The sequence below is a fragment of the Natrix helvetica genome (assembly GCF_964273705.1).
Source record: "Natrix helvetica genome assembly, chromosome: 14".
Classification (NCBI taxonomy): domain Eukaryota; kingdom Metazoa; phylum Chordata; class Lepidosauria; order Squamata; family Natricidae; genus Natrix; species Natrix helvetica.
In genome coordinates, this window is record NC_138564.1 from 4,008,072 (window position 1) to 4,023,050 (window position 14,979).

Below are 14,979 nucleotides of genomic sequence, written 5' to 3' on the forward strand. Positions count from 1 at the left end.
GAGACAATGTGGCATCCTCACTGTCCCAAATGTTGGAGCTGGTCCAATTCTCCCCCCCCCCCCCACTTCCAGTTCATCTCACTCATCTAGCATGTTGAAGAGAAGCTTTAAATGAACCTGTCGGGCGTGTTGCACGGGCCCAGCCATTCTGCATCCCACCCACATATTTTATCCCTTCCCACAACAGTCTTTAGCCCGGGGCTGATGCAAGATCGGAGCCTTGCTGCAATCCCAGGAGCCACCAGGGGACAACTGCCTGGCCCGAATCCTGACGTGATTTGCAAGCCGGCAGGGTTTACCTGTGAGCAGGGGCCTTCACAGGTGTGCTTGCCAGCAGAGAAACACCCCGTAAGACTTTATAAACATGCCAGGCACCCATAGCCGCTTTGTCAGGCAGACGGTGGCCATCAAACTTCAATAAGCCTATAATGAAATAAATAAACGTGGCCTCCGCTGTGGGGTGAAAAAAAAATCCATTTTTTTTTGCCTTGCAACCAATACCATCCCCAGAATGAAACAGTGCAATTGTCATGTGGATTTCAGCCCCGACTCTCTGGGAACTGTGTCATCTAGAGAAAATCTGGGTGCTTTTTAAAAAAATTTAAATTATTCCAAGAAACTGGGCCTCTAGTCCTCAAGGATTGTACAAATCAGCGTTTTGCATTGGGCTTGGAAATGTCTTTTTGCTGCAGTTCAACGCAGCTTAGATCAGCTGCCTGCTTCTCTTCCCTTCGCCTTTCCTCTCTCTCTCTCTCTCTCTCTCTCTCTCTCTCTCTCTCTTTCTTTCTTTGCAGGCTGAAATCCATAGAAAAGAGGGGAAAAATGGTGGTGTGTGAATGCTGTCTTGTGTGTTTTGATTCCCCGAAGAGGGCAGGTTGTGTTTTTCCATGTGCCGAGCGAGGCTTGGTGCTTTTTATATTGGGAACGGCGCCAGTGTGCTGTAAAAAAAGGAACGTTTAATAAGATTTCTCCTTTCTTACAATGGGGGGGAGGGGGGGAAGAATTTTAGGCGGTTGATTTTTGCATCGATCAAAAATAGGACAGCTACCTAGGAGATTCTGAGCTACAGGTAGTGCTTGACTTGCAATAGTTCATTTCGTGACCATTCAGAGTTACAACGGCATTGAAAAAAAAAAGCTGATTTATGACCGTTTTTCACACTTCGTTGCAGAATGATCAAAATTCCAGTGTTTGGGAACTGTCTCACGTTTATGACGGTTGCAGTGTCCAGGGGTCAGTCACGCAATCCCCTTTTGCGACCTTCTGACAAGCAGAGCCAGAGTCACTTAACAACCTAACTTAATAACTAGAGGGATTCACTTAGCGATGGTGGCAAGAAAGGTCGTAAAATGGGGCAAAACTCACTTAACAACCGTTTTACTTAGCAATAGACATTTTTGGGCTCAATCAATGGTGCTCGTAAGTCGAGGACTACCCATACAGCTCCTACGGGGAGAGGCGTTGGGTCTTGTAGTTCTGTCTACTGGCTATTTGGGACACTACAGCTTTCCCCGTTTGTCCCCTAAAGTGTCAATGCATATGTGATACACAACAAATTTGATCCATTGGAAATATCTTGCAATGCTATATTTATTTCATTTGGGCCTTCTATTTATCCATGAATAGATGAATAGAATAGAATAATAGAAGAGAGGAGAGGAGAATAGAATAATAGAAGATAAGAGAGTAGAATAGAAGAATAGAATAGAATAATTGAATAGAATAGAATAAGAGAAGAGAAGAGAAAAGAATAGAATAGAAGAAAAGAGAAGAGAATAGTAGAATAACTGGGCAACTGTTTTCTCTTGATATTCTTGATGTGGAAAATAAATGCAAAATATCACAGACAGATAGGGAAGTTTGCTTCTTTTTGCAAACTTGTTAACTTTAAAAAAAAAGATGTGCAAAAGCATCTATTGCCCTGCTTTTCACGTTTTTGCTTGGTTGTTGCTGAAGTTTGCAAGTGTGATCTTGGTATGGGGTTTGTGAAATGGAGGCTGGAAAATAAATTAGGTAGCATCCCTGGGTTAGTTTCCAAGCAATTTTTGTGTGTGTGTGCTTGCTTCGAGTAAACAACGATGCTAGTGCAAACAGATAACTCTGATGTTCAGAGACCTGGAAAAGTAAATATGGATTTGGTAAAACCTGAGATACAGGAAGTCCTCATCTTACAACCATTCATGTCGTGGCCATTTGAAGTTACAAAAACGTAACCTTTTTCACACTTACGACCATTGTAGCATTCCCCAGGGCCACACGATAAAAATTCAGACGCTTGGCAACTGACTCATATTTACGACGGTTGCCCAGGCGTTGCGCGATCCCCGTTTACGACAAGCAGACTAAGTGAGGATTCACTTAACAACCGTGTGACTGACTTAATAACTGCAGTGATTCACTTAACAACTGTGGCAAGAAAGGTGGGGGAGGGAAACCCACCAAACAGCTGTCTTGGTTAACAACAAACATGTCTGGCTAACATATTAGATAGGTTAATGTAATAAAGGATAAAGAAGATGCAGAATATTTTTTCAATTTGGGATTTGTTTTATCAGTGGTTAGATAATAAAAATAGAAATTAGAAGAATACTATTGTATAAAAGCAAAGAATATTATTATTACCAGTATTATGCATATGTAAAAATGACCCAGGTAATATACGGTTTATTAAATACCTACATATGTTAAAGAAAAATGTGTAAATAAAAATACTAAAAAAAAAAGCTTGGGCTCAATTGTCATAAGTTGAGAATTACTCTGTTTTTCCTGAAAAATAAGCCCTCCCCTAAAATATTTAAATGCATGCACAGGGGGTCCCTGCCATTTCCTGGGGGGGGAGATATGCCCCATGCGTCTCATGTACCTGTTATCCACACAGAACCGCCTCGCGGAGGCCACTACCGCAAACCCTAGCTACCGCGCCCCTTCTCTCTCTCTTTTTAAAAAAAAAATGATTTACAAACATGTAAAATACACACACACAAAACTGAGACGTATGCCACATGTACACAATACAATACGAACAGGAACTTCCTGTTCTTTCTTTTCTTTTTTTAATAAATAATTTTTATTAAATGTTTTGGTCTTTAAAAGCAACAGGGAAGACACAGCAAAGAAAAAAAGACACAATAAGACAAAACAAAACACCGAACATAGATAACAATGTACAGTAATTTTGCAGATTTCTCTTATCGGATTTCCTTCTTAGCTTTTATAATTCTCCTTGCTGCATTGCCTTCCTCTCGCTATAACCTTGTCCTATGATTTAACAAACATAGTATTAACACTTAACACTTCCTGTTCTTTCCCTTCTGTTATATTTCATTTGCATTCCACCATTCTTAGCCCTCTTATCTTACTCCTCTGTCTGCTATATTGGCTGATTGCCTCTAGTAAATTTAATACAATACAATACAATAGTAGAGTTGGAAGGGACATTGGAGGTCTTCTAGTCCAACCCCCTGCCTAGGCAGGAGACCCTATACCGTTTCAGACAGATGGCTATCCAACATCTTCATTAAAACCTCCAGTGTTGGGGCATTCACAACTTCTGGAGGCAACTTCTGTTCCACCGATTAATTGTTCTGTCAGGAAGTTTCTCCTCAGTTCTAAGTTGCTTCTCTCCTTGATTAGTTTCCACCCATTGCTTCTTGTTCTACCCGCAGGTGCTTTGGAGAATAGTTTGACTCCCTCTTCTTTGTGGCAACCCCTGAGATATTGGAACTCTGCTATCATGTCTCCCCAGTCCTTGTTTTTAAATCGCTTGGATACGTATATATGTGTTAATTCTCCTTAACTACTACTTTTGAGCTTTGTTGTCTTCCTTCATTGATCCTTGTTTCTCTCCTCCATCCACCTATACCATTTATCCCATATTTGGTAGTATTCTGTTTCTTCTTTTCCCTGGATTTCTTTTGTTAATTTGTCCATTTCAGCATAGTCCATCACCGTTCTTATTATTTCCTCTTCGCTTGGAATTATTTGTTGTTCTCTTAGTGGCGGACGCAAAAGGAGCAGGCTGCCCAGTGACGCTAGGGATGGCAAGAGTGTGCCAGAAACAGAGACAGAACTTCTGGCCCTCTCTGGATCAGCTGAGCCGCGGGCCGAGGTTAAGGGGACCTCCTGCACCTCCAAAATAATAAGAGCTCCCCGAAAATAAGGCCAAGCGTTTATTTCAGGGGGGGGGGTGTCAAAAGAAAATAAGACCCCTGTCTTATTTTGGGGGAAACACGGCACCTTGTCCTAACAAGCCAACTTGAAGGGTGAGAGGAGTAGAATTGGGGTGTCCCGTGGTACCCTTGGCATTGCGCAGACATGGGCTTCACTTTTGTAAATAAAACATTATGAATCCTGTAAATTTTTTATCTTGTACATTTTTAATCTTGTAAGTAATCCTGGAAGAATATTGTTTAATTACACACACACACACACACACACCCTTTCTCTCCCCCCCGCCCCTTCCCAGTTATACATCTCTTCCTTGTTATTCCCCCCCTGGGAAATAAAAGGAGAGCAAATAAACCAGAAGCAATCTCTAGTTTCCTTTCGTAATTTCAGAGATCTGGTTTGTTTGCCTGGGGGTCTCACCAGAAGCCAAGATGGAGCTATCCATTGACTGCTAAATCACGAAGAGAAAAATAGTACCTTTGGCTTCCTTCCTTTCAAGCATTAGCCGAAACCCAGAAATTATTTATCTGATTTTATTGGGCTTAGCATTTTTAAAAAATTAATGTTTAAATTTTATTTTTATATAAGCAATCCATTTTCCATTAACCACTGCGTCGTCCGGGTATACATATTTTGTGCCAACGTTAAAATATACAATTTTATTCATAATTTAATCTCATTTTAGCCTTACTTTCCAATATCTTAAAATATCTAATATTACGACAATCCCATTGTAACTTATTTAAATCTATTAGTTGTTGGGCTTTGCATTAAAGGCGCTAGAGAGAGAGAGAGAGAGAGAGGGGGAAGGGAGCTGTTTGTTCCCAAAAAGTAAATATGGAAGCAATGATTTTTAATTTTTCTTTGCTCAGGCCTGACAGGTGGCATCTGCATCCGATGCCATGTGCGAGCAGATGGAGAGCAAAACTTGTAAAAATGTTTGATTTGGACGGCTTAATTTGCTTTGCTTGAGAAAAAAAGAAGGAAAGTGGTAGAGTTTAAACAGAGTGGAAAAGGACTCTAGTTTAAGCCGCCGTCGGAATGGGTTTTTTCTGTGGAAAATCATTATAGAGGGGGTTTTAACGTGTGTGTTTGTGTCTTTCTTTTTACTTCCAGCCAACTACAACGAGTTTTACCAGTGGTCTGTACAGCATTATTCGGATTTCTGGGCAGAGTTTTGGAAATTCAGTGGGATTGCCTTTTCTCGCCTGTATGATGAGGTAAGATGACAGAATAACAGAGTTTGAAGGGACCTTGGAGACCTTCTAGTCCAACCCCCTGCTCAGGCAGGAAAACCTATACCCGTGATGGCAAGCCTATGGCACATGTGTCAGAGGTGGCACGCAAAGCGCTCTCTGTGGGTACGTGCGCCGTAGCCAGCTACCCTTCTGGTTTCCGGCGCATCGGCCAGCTGTTTTTTGCGGGCATCGGCGTACCGAAAAACAGCTTGAAAATGACCTGGAAAACAGCCAAAAAAACAGGCATGCATTTGCCCGACAGCTTGTCTTCGGATTTCCGGGGCTCTGGCATGTGTGAAGACCAGCTGGGCGGCGTGCATGCACATGTTGGAAACCCGCTGGCCGGCGATCTGGTGCACATACATGCATGTCGTGTTTGCACACGCGTTTTGGTTCGGCCACTCGGTACCGAAAAGGTTCACCACCGCTGCCCTATACCATTTCAGACAAATGATTTTTCAATCTCTTCTTCCAAAATTGCAGTGATGGAGTACCCACCATTTCTGAAGGCAAGTTCTGTCCGACTGGTTCATTGTCCTGTTAGGAAATTCCTCCTTAATTCCAGGTTGCTTCACCCCTGGATTAGTTTCTATCCGTTGCTTCTTGTCCTGCCTTCAGGTGCTTTGGATAATAGGTTGACTCCCTGTTCTTGGTGGCCACCCCTGGAGATATTGGGACACAGCTGTTTTTCGATCGATCGATTATCCAGGTTAATTGGGGACTGAGTCACGCAGAGGCTGGTGGGTGTGGCTTTCCACCTGATCCGAGGTCATCTTCTCCAGCTTGGGTGAGCAAAGATGACCGGTGTCCTTGCCATCATTGGAGCAAGTCAATATCTCCACTTTCCTGGCCTTTCCAAGGGAGAAAGTCTGTAGAGATTCTCAGTCCTCCAGGTCCTGGTGCTTTTTTCAGGAGGCAACTGGACATTCTTGGTTTTTCTTTGAAGACGTTTCGCTTCTCATCCAAGAAGCTTCTTCAGCTCTGACTGGATGGTGGGGAATGGAAGGATTTATGCTCCTTGCTGGTCATTTGCATCCTTTTAGAGGGCCGTTGAGGCCACCTGGAGATTTATCTGTGTCCTCAGGGTCACCTGAGTGGTGCAAATGGTTCCTGGAGCCTGCAATTTTTCTCTCTCTGGAAATCCATTCCTACTCCCACCCCATTCAAAGGGTCTTCATCCCAAATGGTATAGCCAAAAAGTCTTTGTAGAAGTCTTTCTTGGTTTTTCTTTGAAGACGTTTCTCTTCTCATCCAAGAAGCTTCTTCAGCTCTGACTGGATGGTGGGGAAGGGAAGGATTGATGCTCCTTGCAGACAGCTGGTCATTTGCATCCTTTTGGAGTAGTGGTTCCCAACCTTTTGTTGTCCATGTCCCACCTAAGCATCTCTAAAATCCCGATCCCCCTCCCCTCCCCTGTGACATTTAATTCTTACTCTACTCAAAAAGTGAACTCTGCTCGTGCGGAGGAAGCCTAAAAGGCCATTCACTTGGTTTAAACAAGGATCCAATTTCCCCCATTAAAAATCAAATTTCCTCCTGTGGGGTGTGGGCCCCCCATTGGGAACCACTGTTTTAGAGGATCTTGGAAGTTTTACCTGAAAAAGCCCCTTTGGGACAACCATGGCCTGGAGGACTGAGAATCGCTACAGATGTTTAGCTACACAATTTGGGATGAAGACCCTTGGAATGGTGCGGGAGTAGGAATGGATTTCCAGAGGAAAAAATTGCAGGCTACAGGAACTATTTGCACCACTCAGGTGACCCCCCTGAGGACACAGAGAAACCTCCAAGTGACCTCAACGACTCTCTAAAAAGGATGCAAATGACCAGCTGTCTGCAAGGAAGATCAGTCCTTCCATTCCCCACCATCCAGTCAGAGCTGAAGAAGCGTCTTGGATGAGAAGCGCAACGTCTTCAAAAGAAGAAAAAGTAAGAAAGTCCAGGAGGGAGGAGCCGAAGTCGTGACGACACGACGTGCAATCTCAATGCTCTGAGATCGCAATCGATACTTTTGCCACTGGGTGGTCCGAACGGACCTAAACCCATCCCGCAGAGACGGCGAACAGGAAGAATACGTCCAGTTGCCTCCTGAAAAAAACACCTTTGGGACAACTATGAGGGAAGCTCCGTAGATCTCCAACAAGGTCATTGCAAAGTTGACTTTTGAGTTGAAGCTCTGCTGAAGTTGGTGGACGTAGGTTGTGTTCTCGGCCATGCGTGGAAGAGTGCCAGCAGGTGTTTTTGACTTCCAATCTGGTCTGGGAGTTTCCTAAAAGTCTAAATATGAAGAATTTGGGCCTTAATTGGCATTTTTTTTCCAGGTCAGGTAAAGTTGAAAGGTTCTATAGGTAGTTCTTAACTTAACGACTGCAATAAGAACTGGAAAATTCATTGTTGAGTGGTGCGGACGTTATGTGAGGCATCGCTGGATTTTATGGCCTCTTTTTTTTTGCCGTAGTCATTCAGTGAATCATGGTTATTAAGCAAACCATGGTGTGGTTCGCAGCTTCCCCATTGATGTTGCTTGTCAGAAGCAAGCTGGGAAAGTCTCAAATGGCGACTGCGGGACTCTGTGACCATCATAATGTGTGGCGGTGGCCAAGTGCCCGGAATTTTATCATGTGACTGTGGGGAATGCTGTGGCAGCCATAAGTGCGAGGACTGGTCATAAGTTATTCATTTTACTGCTGTCAGAACTTCAAACGGTCACTAAACAGTCATAAGTTTGAGGACTACCTGTAGTTTTCTTAGCAGAAGGCAACCAATGCCTTCTTCCAAAGGACTTTTTAAAAAAAATGTGCCCATCCGGTTGGATTTCCTGGTGGTGCCCCATCCCAGTAATAACCCAGTCTGATCCTGTTTTTTCAGGGGGGGGATGCATTCATCTAACTGGACTTAATGGAGCCCCCCAGCTGGTGAGGAGGGGCCGAGAAAGACCCTCATAATATTGATCCTTTGTGCCCTACATGGCTGCAGCAATTTCTCTTAAGGATGCTGGATGTGTTCCCACCAGGTGATTGATCCCTCCAAGAGCATCGCGGATGTTCCCGAATGGTTTAAAGGCAGCCGCTTAAACTATGCCGAAAACCTCCTGAAACACGAGGAGAACGATAAAATCGCCCTGTATGCCGCACGTGAGTCCCCTGTGCGAATCTTCATAATTGCTGGATATACGACTATTCACATCTCTCTTCTTTCTTTCTCTCTCTCCCTCTTTCTCTCTCTTTCTCTGCCTCCCTCTCTTTGTCTCTCTTTGTCTCTTTCTCTGCCTCCCTCTCTCTCTCTCCCCCTTTTCTCCCTCTTTCTCTCCCTCCCTCCCCTCTCTGTCTCTTTTTCTCTCCCCCTTCTGTTCTTTCTCTCCCTCCCTTTCTCTCTCTTTGTCTCTCTTCCTCTTTCTCTCTCTCCCTCTCTCTCCCCCTTTCTCTCTCTTTCTCCATCTTTCTCTCTATTTCTCTCCCTCCCTCCCCTCTTTCTCTTCCTCTTTCTCTCTTGCTTTTTCTCTTTCTCCCTCCCTCTTCTTCTCTGTCTTTCTTTTTCTCTTTTCCTCCCACACTCCCCCACATTCCTTCTCCCTCCCTCTCATTCTCTCTTTGTCTCTCCCTCCCTCCCTCTCCCCGCTCTCTCTTTATCTCTCTCTCTCTCATTCTCTGTCTCTTTCTCTCTCCCTCTCTCTCTCCCTCTCTCTCTTTCTCCCCTTCTCTCCCTCTCTCTCCCCCTCTCCCTCCTTCTCCCCGCTCTCTCCCTCTCCCTCTTTTCTCCCTTCCTCTCTCTCTCATTCTCTCTCTTGTCTCTCTCTCTCTCTCTCTCTCTCTTGTTTCTCCCCCTCTTTCTCCTCCTCTCTCTTCCTCTCTCTCTCTTCCTCCCTCTCTTTCTCCCTCTCTCCTCCTTGTCATCATCATTAGCAGTCGTGCGGGAATAATTTTTCGTTACCTTTTAGGAACCCCACTCTTGTTTACAGGGCGTGATTTCCTTGTGGTCTCCCATCCCTGCTTCCTTTAAAAAAAAAATCCTTCTCAAGCATTCCTCCATCCAATCCATCAACTCTTTCATTACAGGCTGCAGGAATACTTCCTGTCTGCAAAAAAACCTCTTGTCATTGTGTGTTCTGGGATTGTCTGTGTGTCTCTTTTTCTTCCTTGGGGGGGGTGTCTGTATCCCCCCCCCCTGCTCTCTCCCTTGATGGCTGGAGTTGCAGAAGGCAAGGGTACTCTTCCCCACACCATAATCGCCCCAAACTTTCAGGGGCCAAGTCTTTTAAGTACCGCTGCAGACATACTCTGCTGTTTATGCATCTTGCCTTTGGCTCCTTTCCACACCTGTATGCTATCCAAGTTGCTAAAAAGCCCCGTTAAGCCCCAGCCAGACCCACCTCTCTGCCTTGCCTCCCCCAGCCCAAAAATTTTGCAAGTTGTGTTCTGTTAACTTAGTAACGATTTGCATGAGAACAATCGGGAACTTTGCCTGTTCTTGCTCTAGTCATTATTTTTGGAACCTGGGAAAGAAAGAAAAAAAAATGCACCCTGGATTACATTTGAAGGTGTGAAGGTTGGACTCTCCCACAAGGAGCAGCCGGGGTGGGGTGGGGTGGGGGAGAAACAGCCTTGGTTTTAGGATGCCCATGTACAGTAGTGGCCAAAATTGTGGAAACCTTTTGGGGAAAGTGTACAGTATGTTTGAGGTTGGATGGCTGATAATAACACCACTTTTATTTGAAGTAGCCCCATAACATTATATATCAATGGAGAAATAATTTAATCAAGAAGGCAATGCAATAACTTTTTTAAAAAAAATAGTTTTTATTAAACGTTTTTACCTTTAAAAACAGAAAGAAAAACACAACAAACAAAAAAAGAAGAAAAAAGACAAATATAACAATATAAAGCAGATATTCATCCTTCTGTATCAGCATTCATGTTTAGCCTTTGTACTTCTCCATTCTCCATTGCCTTTCGATCGATTTTAACTTCTCTAATAATGTAATAACCGTAGTACTAACACTTGTAATAATTGTTCACGTCACCATTATATTTACGTTGTAGTCAATACTTTAGGTTTGATAGTAATTAGTAACTTTGGTTAATTTTTATTCAATACTAGTTTAGAAAGAAACCCCCACAAACAAAGACTTCTATTTCTTGTTTTGGCTTCTGTTTTCTAGCCCCATAAATTCTATTCCATATTTTATAAACATCCGATTCTTCTCTTATCTTTTGTAATGCAATAACTTTTATGAAGGATTTGCCATTAGAACAGCAGTTATAAAGAAGAAAAGTGAAACATGTAGAAAAAACGAGACATATAAAAATTATCCCCATGTCAGTTAATACTTAGTTGGGTAAACTTTAGCATGAATTGCGGCTTTACAACGTCTTCCCATGGAGTGAACCACATTTTTTAGTTCTGCAGCTGTTATAATGTGAAACCAAGATGGAATGATGGCTTCTATTAACTGGGTTTTATCGCTGGCTATATTTGGCTATAACTTTTCATAGAAGAGATCTTTGAACAAACTTCATTGCATTGCATTCTTGATTAAATGATCTTTCCACTGATATATAATTTCATGGTACTACTCTAAAAAAAAACGTGAGGTATTAGCCATCAAACCTCAAAAATACACATTTCCCAAAAGGTTTCCACAATTTGGGCCACTGCTGTAGAAAATTGTGGGTTTTGTGAATCCAGAACTACCGTATTTTTCAGATTATACGACGCACCGGTGTATAAGGTGCACCATGATTTTGAAGAAGTACATTTTAAAAAAATGTTTTTGCACTCTGCACGCCTCATTTTTTGCAAAAAAAAAAAAAAAAAGGCATGCACAGGCTTGTAGAGTGCCCGGGGCCTGGGGGCGGAGCAAAAAGGAGCTCATTTTTGCCCTCCCCAGCCCCCAGGAGCACTTTGCAAGACTCCCAAACCATCTGCGCGTCCATTTTTGCGAAGGGGCGGAGTTTCGATAGGCCAAAAATGCTGAATTCAGTGTATAAGACACCCAGATTTTCATCCTCTTTTTTTGGGGGGGGGGGGAAGGTGTGTCTTATACTCTGAAAAATACGGTAGTTGGCTGGGCCATATCCCCCAGTCTTCGAAGGGAGCAGATAAAGAATAGGGGTCGACTTGGGAGTAAGGCCACAGGTGGACAATGAATGGCCCCTCCCAGAGGAAATAAAAGAGGAGCGAAAGGGGAGTGGAGTTTGCAGGAGACAATTAGTTCACTTAATTGGTTCGTGACTCTCCGAGATTCCTCGCCAAGTTCTGCAGATCTCAGCCTGGCAGCTCTCCGAGCCAGATAAGGTCTGTGACTGTAAATCCTCCCTTGAAAGACTTTGCTGGATGTGAATGAGCAGAATTCACAGTCAATTAATAAAAGGGGGTTTTGTCTTCAGAGGTTAATATAATATATTATTTGTTTTGACTTCTGGCTGTCAACCTGCAACTGGATCTGATCTCGTTTCCCCAGGGGAAGGCAAGGAAGAGATCGAAAAAGTGACTTTTGAGGACCTGAGGCATCGGGTGGCTTTCTACGCTGCAGCCATGAGGAAGTTGGGGGTGCGGCCCGGAGACCGAGTTGTGGGTGAGTCCCCCTTCTCCTTCCAGCAATTCCTTTTTTAACCAGGATGTGCAAATATCAGATCTGACCTTCTTAAGAAGCTCTGCAGAAAGGAACACACAATGTGGCACAGCTGCCAGCAGATTCGGACCATGAGAAGGTTGGGGAGGAAGATGGGCCAGTCCTGGAGTCTGGGGAAGGCTCTGACGAGGGCTCTGGGTCGGAGGCAGAGAGGGGGCCAGGGCCGTCTGACAGTTCTCAGCTGCCTTTGGAGTCAGACTTCAGTGGGGCAGACGAACAGCTGGAGCCTGTTCCTTATATGTGCATGAGCAGAGCTGCCAGGAGAAGGGAAGAGCTAAAGAACAAGGGTCGACTTGGGAGTAGGGCCACAAGGGGACGATGAATGGCCCCTCCCAGAGGAAATAAAAGAGGAGCAAAAGGGGAGTGGAGTTTGCAAGAGATAATTAGTTCCCTTAATTGGTTTGTGACTCTCTGAGGCTCCTTGCCAAGTTTTGCAGATATCGGCCTGGCAGCTCTCCAAGCCAGAGAAGGTCTGTGACTGTAAATCCTCCTTTGAAAGACTTTGCTGGATGCGAATGAGCAGAATTCACAGTCAATTAATAAAAGGGGTTTTTGTCGGGACCAGGAGTTGGCTTCAGGCTCTTGGGAAGCCTCAGTCAGAACACCCACAGAAGAGGCGCCTGGAAGACAGGTTGGGCGACTTTTAGCCAAGGGTTGCCGAGATGAGACAGGAGAAAGCGATGGGTCATTAAAATCAAAACTCTTCCAATAAACGGCAAGTTGAAAAACAGGTCTCATTGAACCAAAGAAAGTGTGGGAGACTTTGCTGAACCTTCTGGGAGGGGGACACACATTCGTAAAATGCATGTTTGGGCTGGAGGGGAAGCTGGGGGTTTTACGACGCCCATTATGGGAGAAGAAGAGGAAGAAAATTAGAAGAAGAGAATCTTTGTAGATCAGGGTGGAACGGTGGGGTCCTTGGTGCTCTCTAAGTGTGGTGGTTTTCTTGCAGGCATTTCACGACCCAACTAGGTAACATCATCAGTGCTAGAAGGAAGAGGACTGTGGGGTTTTTGGGCCCCTCTGAACTTGGTTGTTTTTTTGCAGACATTTCATTACCCAACTAGGTAACATCATCAGTGCTAGGAGGAGGAGGAGGACTGTGGGGTTCTTGGTGCCCTCTGAGCATGGTTGTTTTTTTGCAGACGTTTCATTACCCAACTAGGTAACATCATCAGTGCCAGAAAGCAGTGGGGTTTACAAAGTACAGCAGAAGGAGAATGTGGGGAGGAGGAGGAGGACAACAACTGAGGGGTCCTTGGTGCTCTCTGAGCTTGGTGGTTTTCTTGCAGGCATTTCATGTCCAAACCAGGCAACAACCCACTGATGATGTTACCTAGTTTGGTCATGAAACGTCTGCAAGAAAACCACCAAGCTCAGAGAGCACCAAGGACCCCCCTATCTTCCTCCTCCTCCTCCTCCTCCTCCTCCTCCTCCTCCTCCTCCTCCTCCTCCTCCTCCTCCTCCTCCTCCTCTTATTCTTCTTCCTTCTCCTCCTCCTCCTCTCCACAAAACCCCTCCCTCTTAGCATTGATAATGTTCCCTAGTTGGGTCGTGAAACGTCTGCAAGAAAACCACCAAGCTCAGAGAGCACCAAGGACCCCCCCATCTTCCTCCTCCTCCTCCTCCTCCTCCTCCTCCTCCTCCTCCTCCTCCTCCTCCTCCTCCTCCTCCTCCTCCTCCTCTCAATAAGTAGTCCTCCTTCTGGCACTGATGAGGTTACCTAGTTGGGTCATGAAACGTCTGCAAGAAAACCACCAAGCTCAGAGAGCACCAAGGACCCCCCCATCTTCCTCCTCCTCCTCCTCCTCCTCCTCCTCCTCCTCCTCCTCCTCCTCCTCCTCCTCCTCCTCCTCCTCCTCCCCCTCCTCTTATTCTTCTTCCTTCTCCTCCTCCTCCTCTCCACAAAACCCCTCCCTCTTAGCATTAATAATGTTCCCTAGTTGGGTCGTGAAACGTCTGCAAGAAAACCACCAAGCTCAGAGAGCACCAAGGACCCCGTAGGAGGAAAACTGCCAGTCACGCTGCTGCCCAGCACACCTTCACCTCTTGCACAGACCACAGGCCTCCGTTTGACCTCTTGTGCCCTCCAAAGTCAAGATGGGCAGCTGATACCTCGGGGTTGACCTGCCGTTGTGTCCTTGGGTCCCTTGCCCCATCATTCCTGGTGTTGCAATGCAGCCATTGACACCTCTTGCATGAGGTTGCACTGGATTTTCCCCTTTGGGGAAGGTCTTGAGTAACGGGGCCGGTGAGGCTTGGAACTGCCAAAAAGAAAATATGTGGCAACGTAATCCGTATTTATGCCTAGTCCTCGTCCTTCATCCATTGGGTTTGTTTGCACGTGTTGATTTAGCTGGAATGGTTTCAGTGGGTTTGAAATGCTCCCGAAGTAAGATTAGAAGTAGAGTTAGCGTTTCCCACTGAATTCACAGTCATATGCATTAGAGGTAGTCCTCGCCTTAAAACCACAGTCCTCTAGCGACTGCTCGAAGTTGCATCAACATTAAAGAATAGAATAGAGTAACAGAGTTGGAAGGGACCTTTTGGTCATCTAGTCCAGCCCCCTGCCCAAGCAGGAGACCCTACACCTTTTCTGACCAATGGCAGTCCTCCAGTCTCTTCTTTAAAGCCTCCAGTGATCAAGCTCTCACAACTTCCGAAGGCAACTTCTGTTCCATGGGTTGATTGTTCTCAGAAAATGTCTCCTTATTTCTATGTTGAATCTCTCCTTGGTCAGTTTCCATTCATTATTCCTTGTCTGGCCTTTAGATGCTTTGGAAAACAGCTTGACCCCCTCCTCTCTGGGGCAGCCCCTCAAATATTGGAAGACTTCTATCCTGTCTCCCCTGTTCCTTCTCTTCACTAGACTAGCCATGCCCAGTTCCTGCAACCGTTCATTGTAGGTTTTAACCTCCACTCCCCTCATCATCCTGGTTGCTC

The 14,979-nt window shown here is 45.0% G+C and overlaps 1 protein-coding gene across 1 annotated transcript in view; it reads left to right on the forward strand.

The window, feature by feature from the left end:
* AACS (acetoacetyl-CoA synthetase) overlaps positions 1 to 14,979 on the forward strand; it is a 58,196-nt gene that overhangs the window by 853 nt on the left and 42,364 nt on the right. Inside the window, 3 exon segments of the mRNA XM_081966897.1 lie at positions 5,284 to 5,387; positions 8,419 to 8,539; positions 11,866 to 11,979. Of these exon segments, the coding sequence (XP_081823023.1) occupies positions 5,284 to 5,387; positions 8,419 to 8,539; positions 11,866 to 11,979 (339 nt within the window).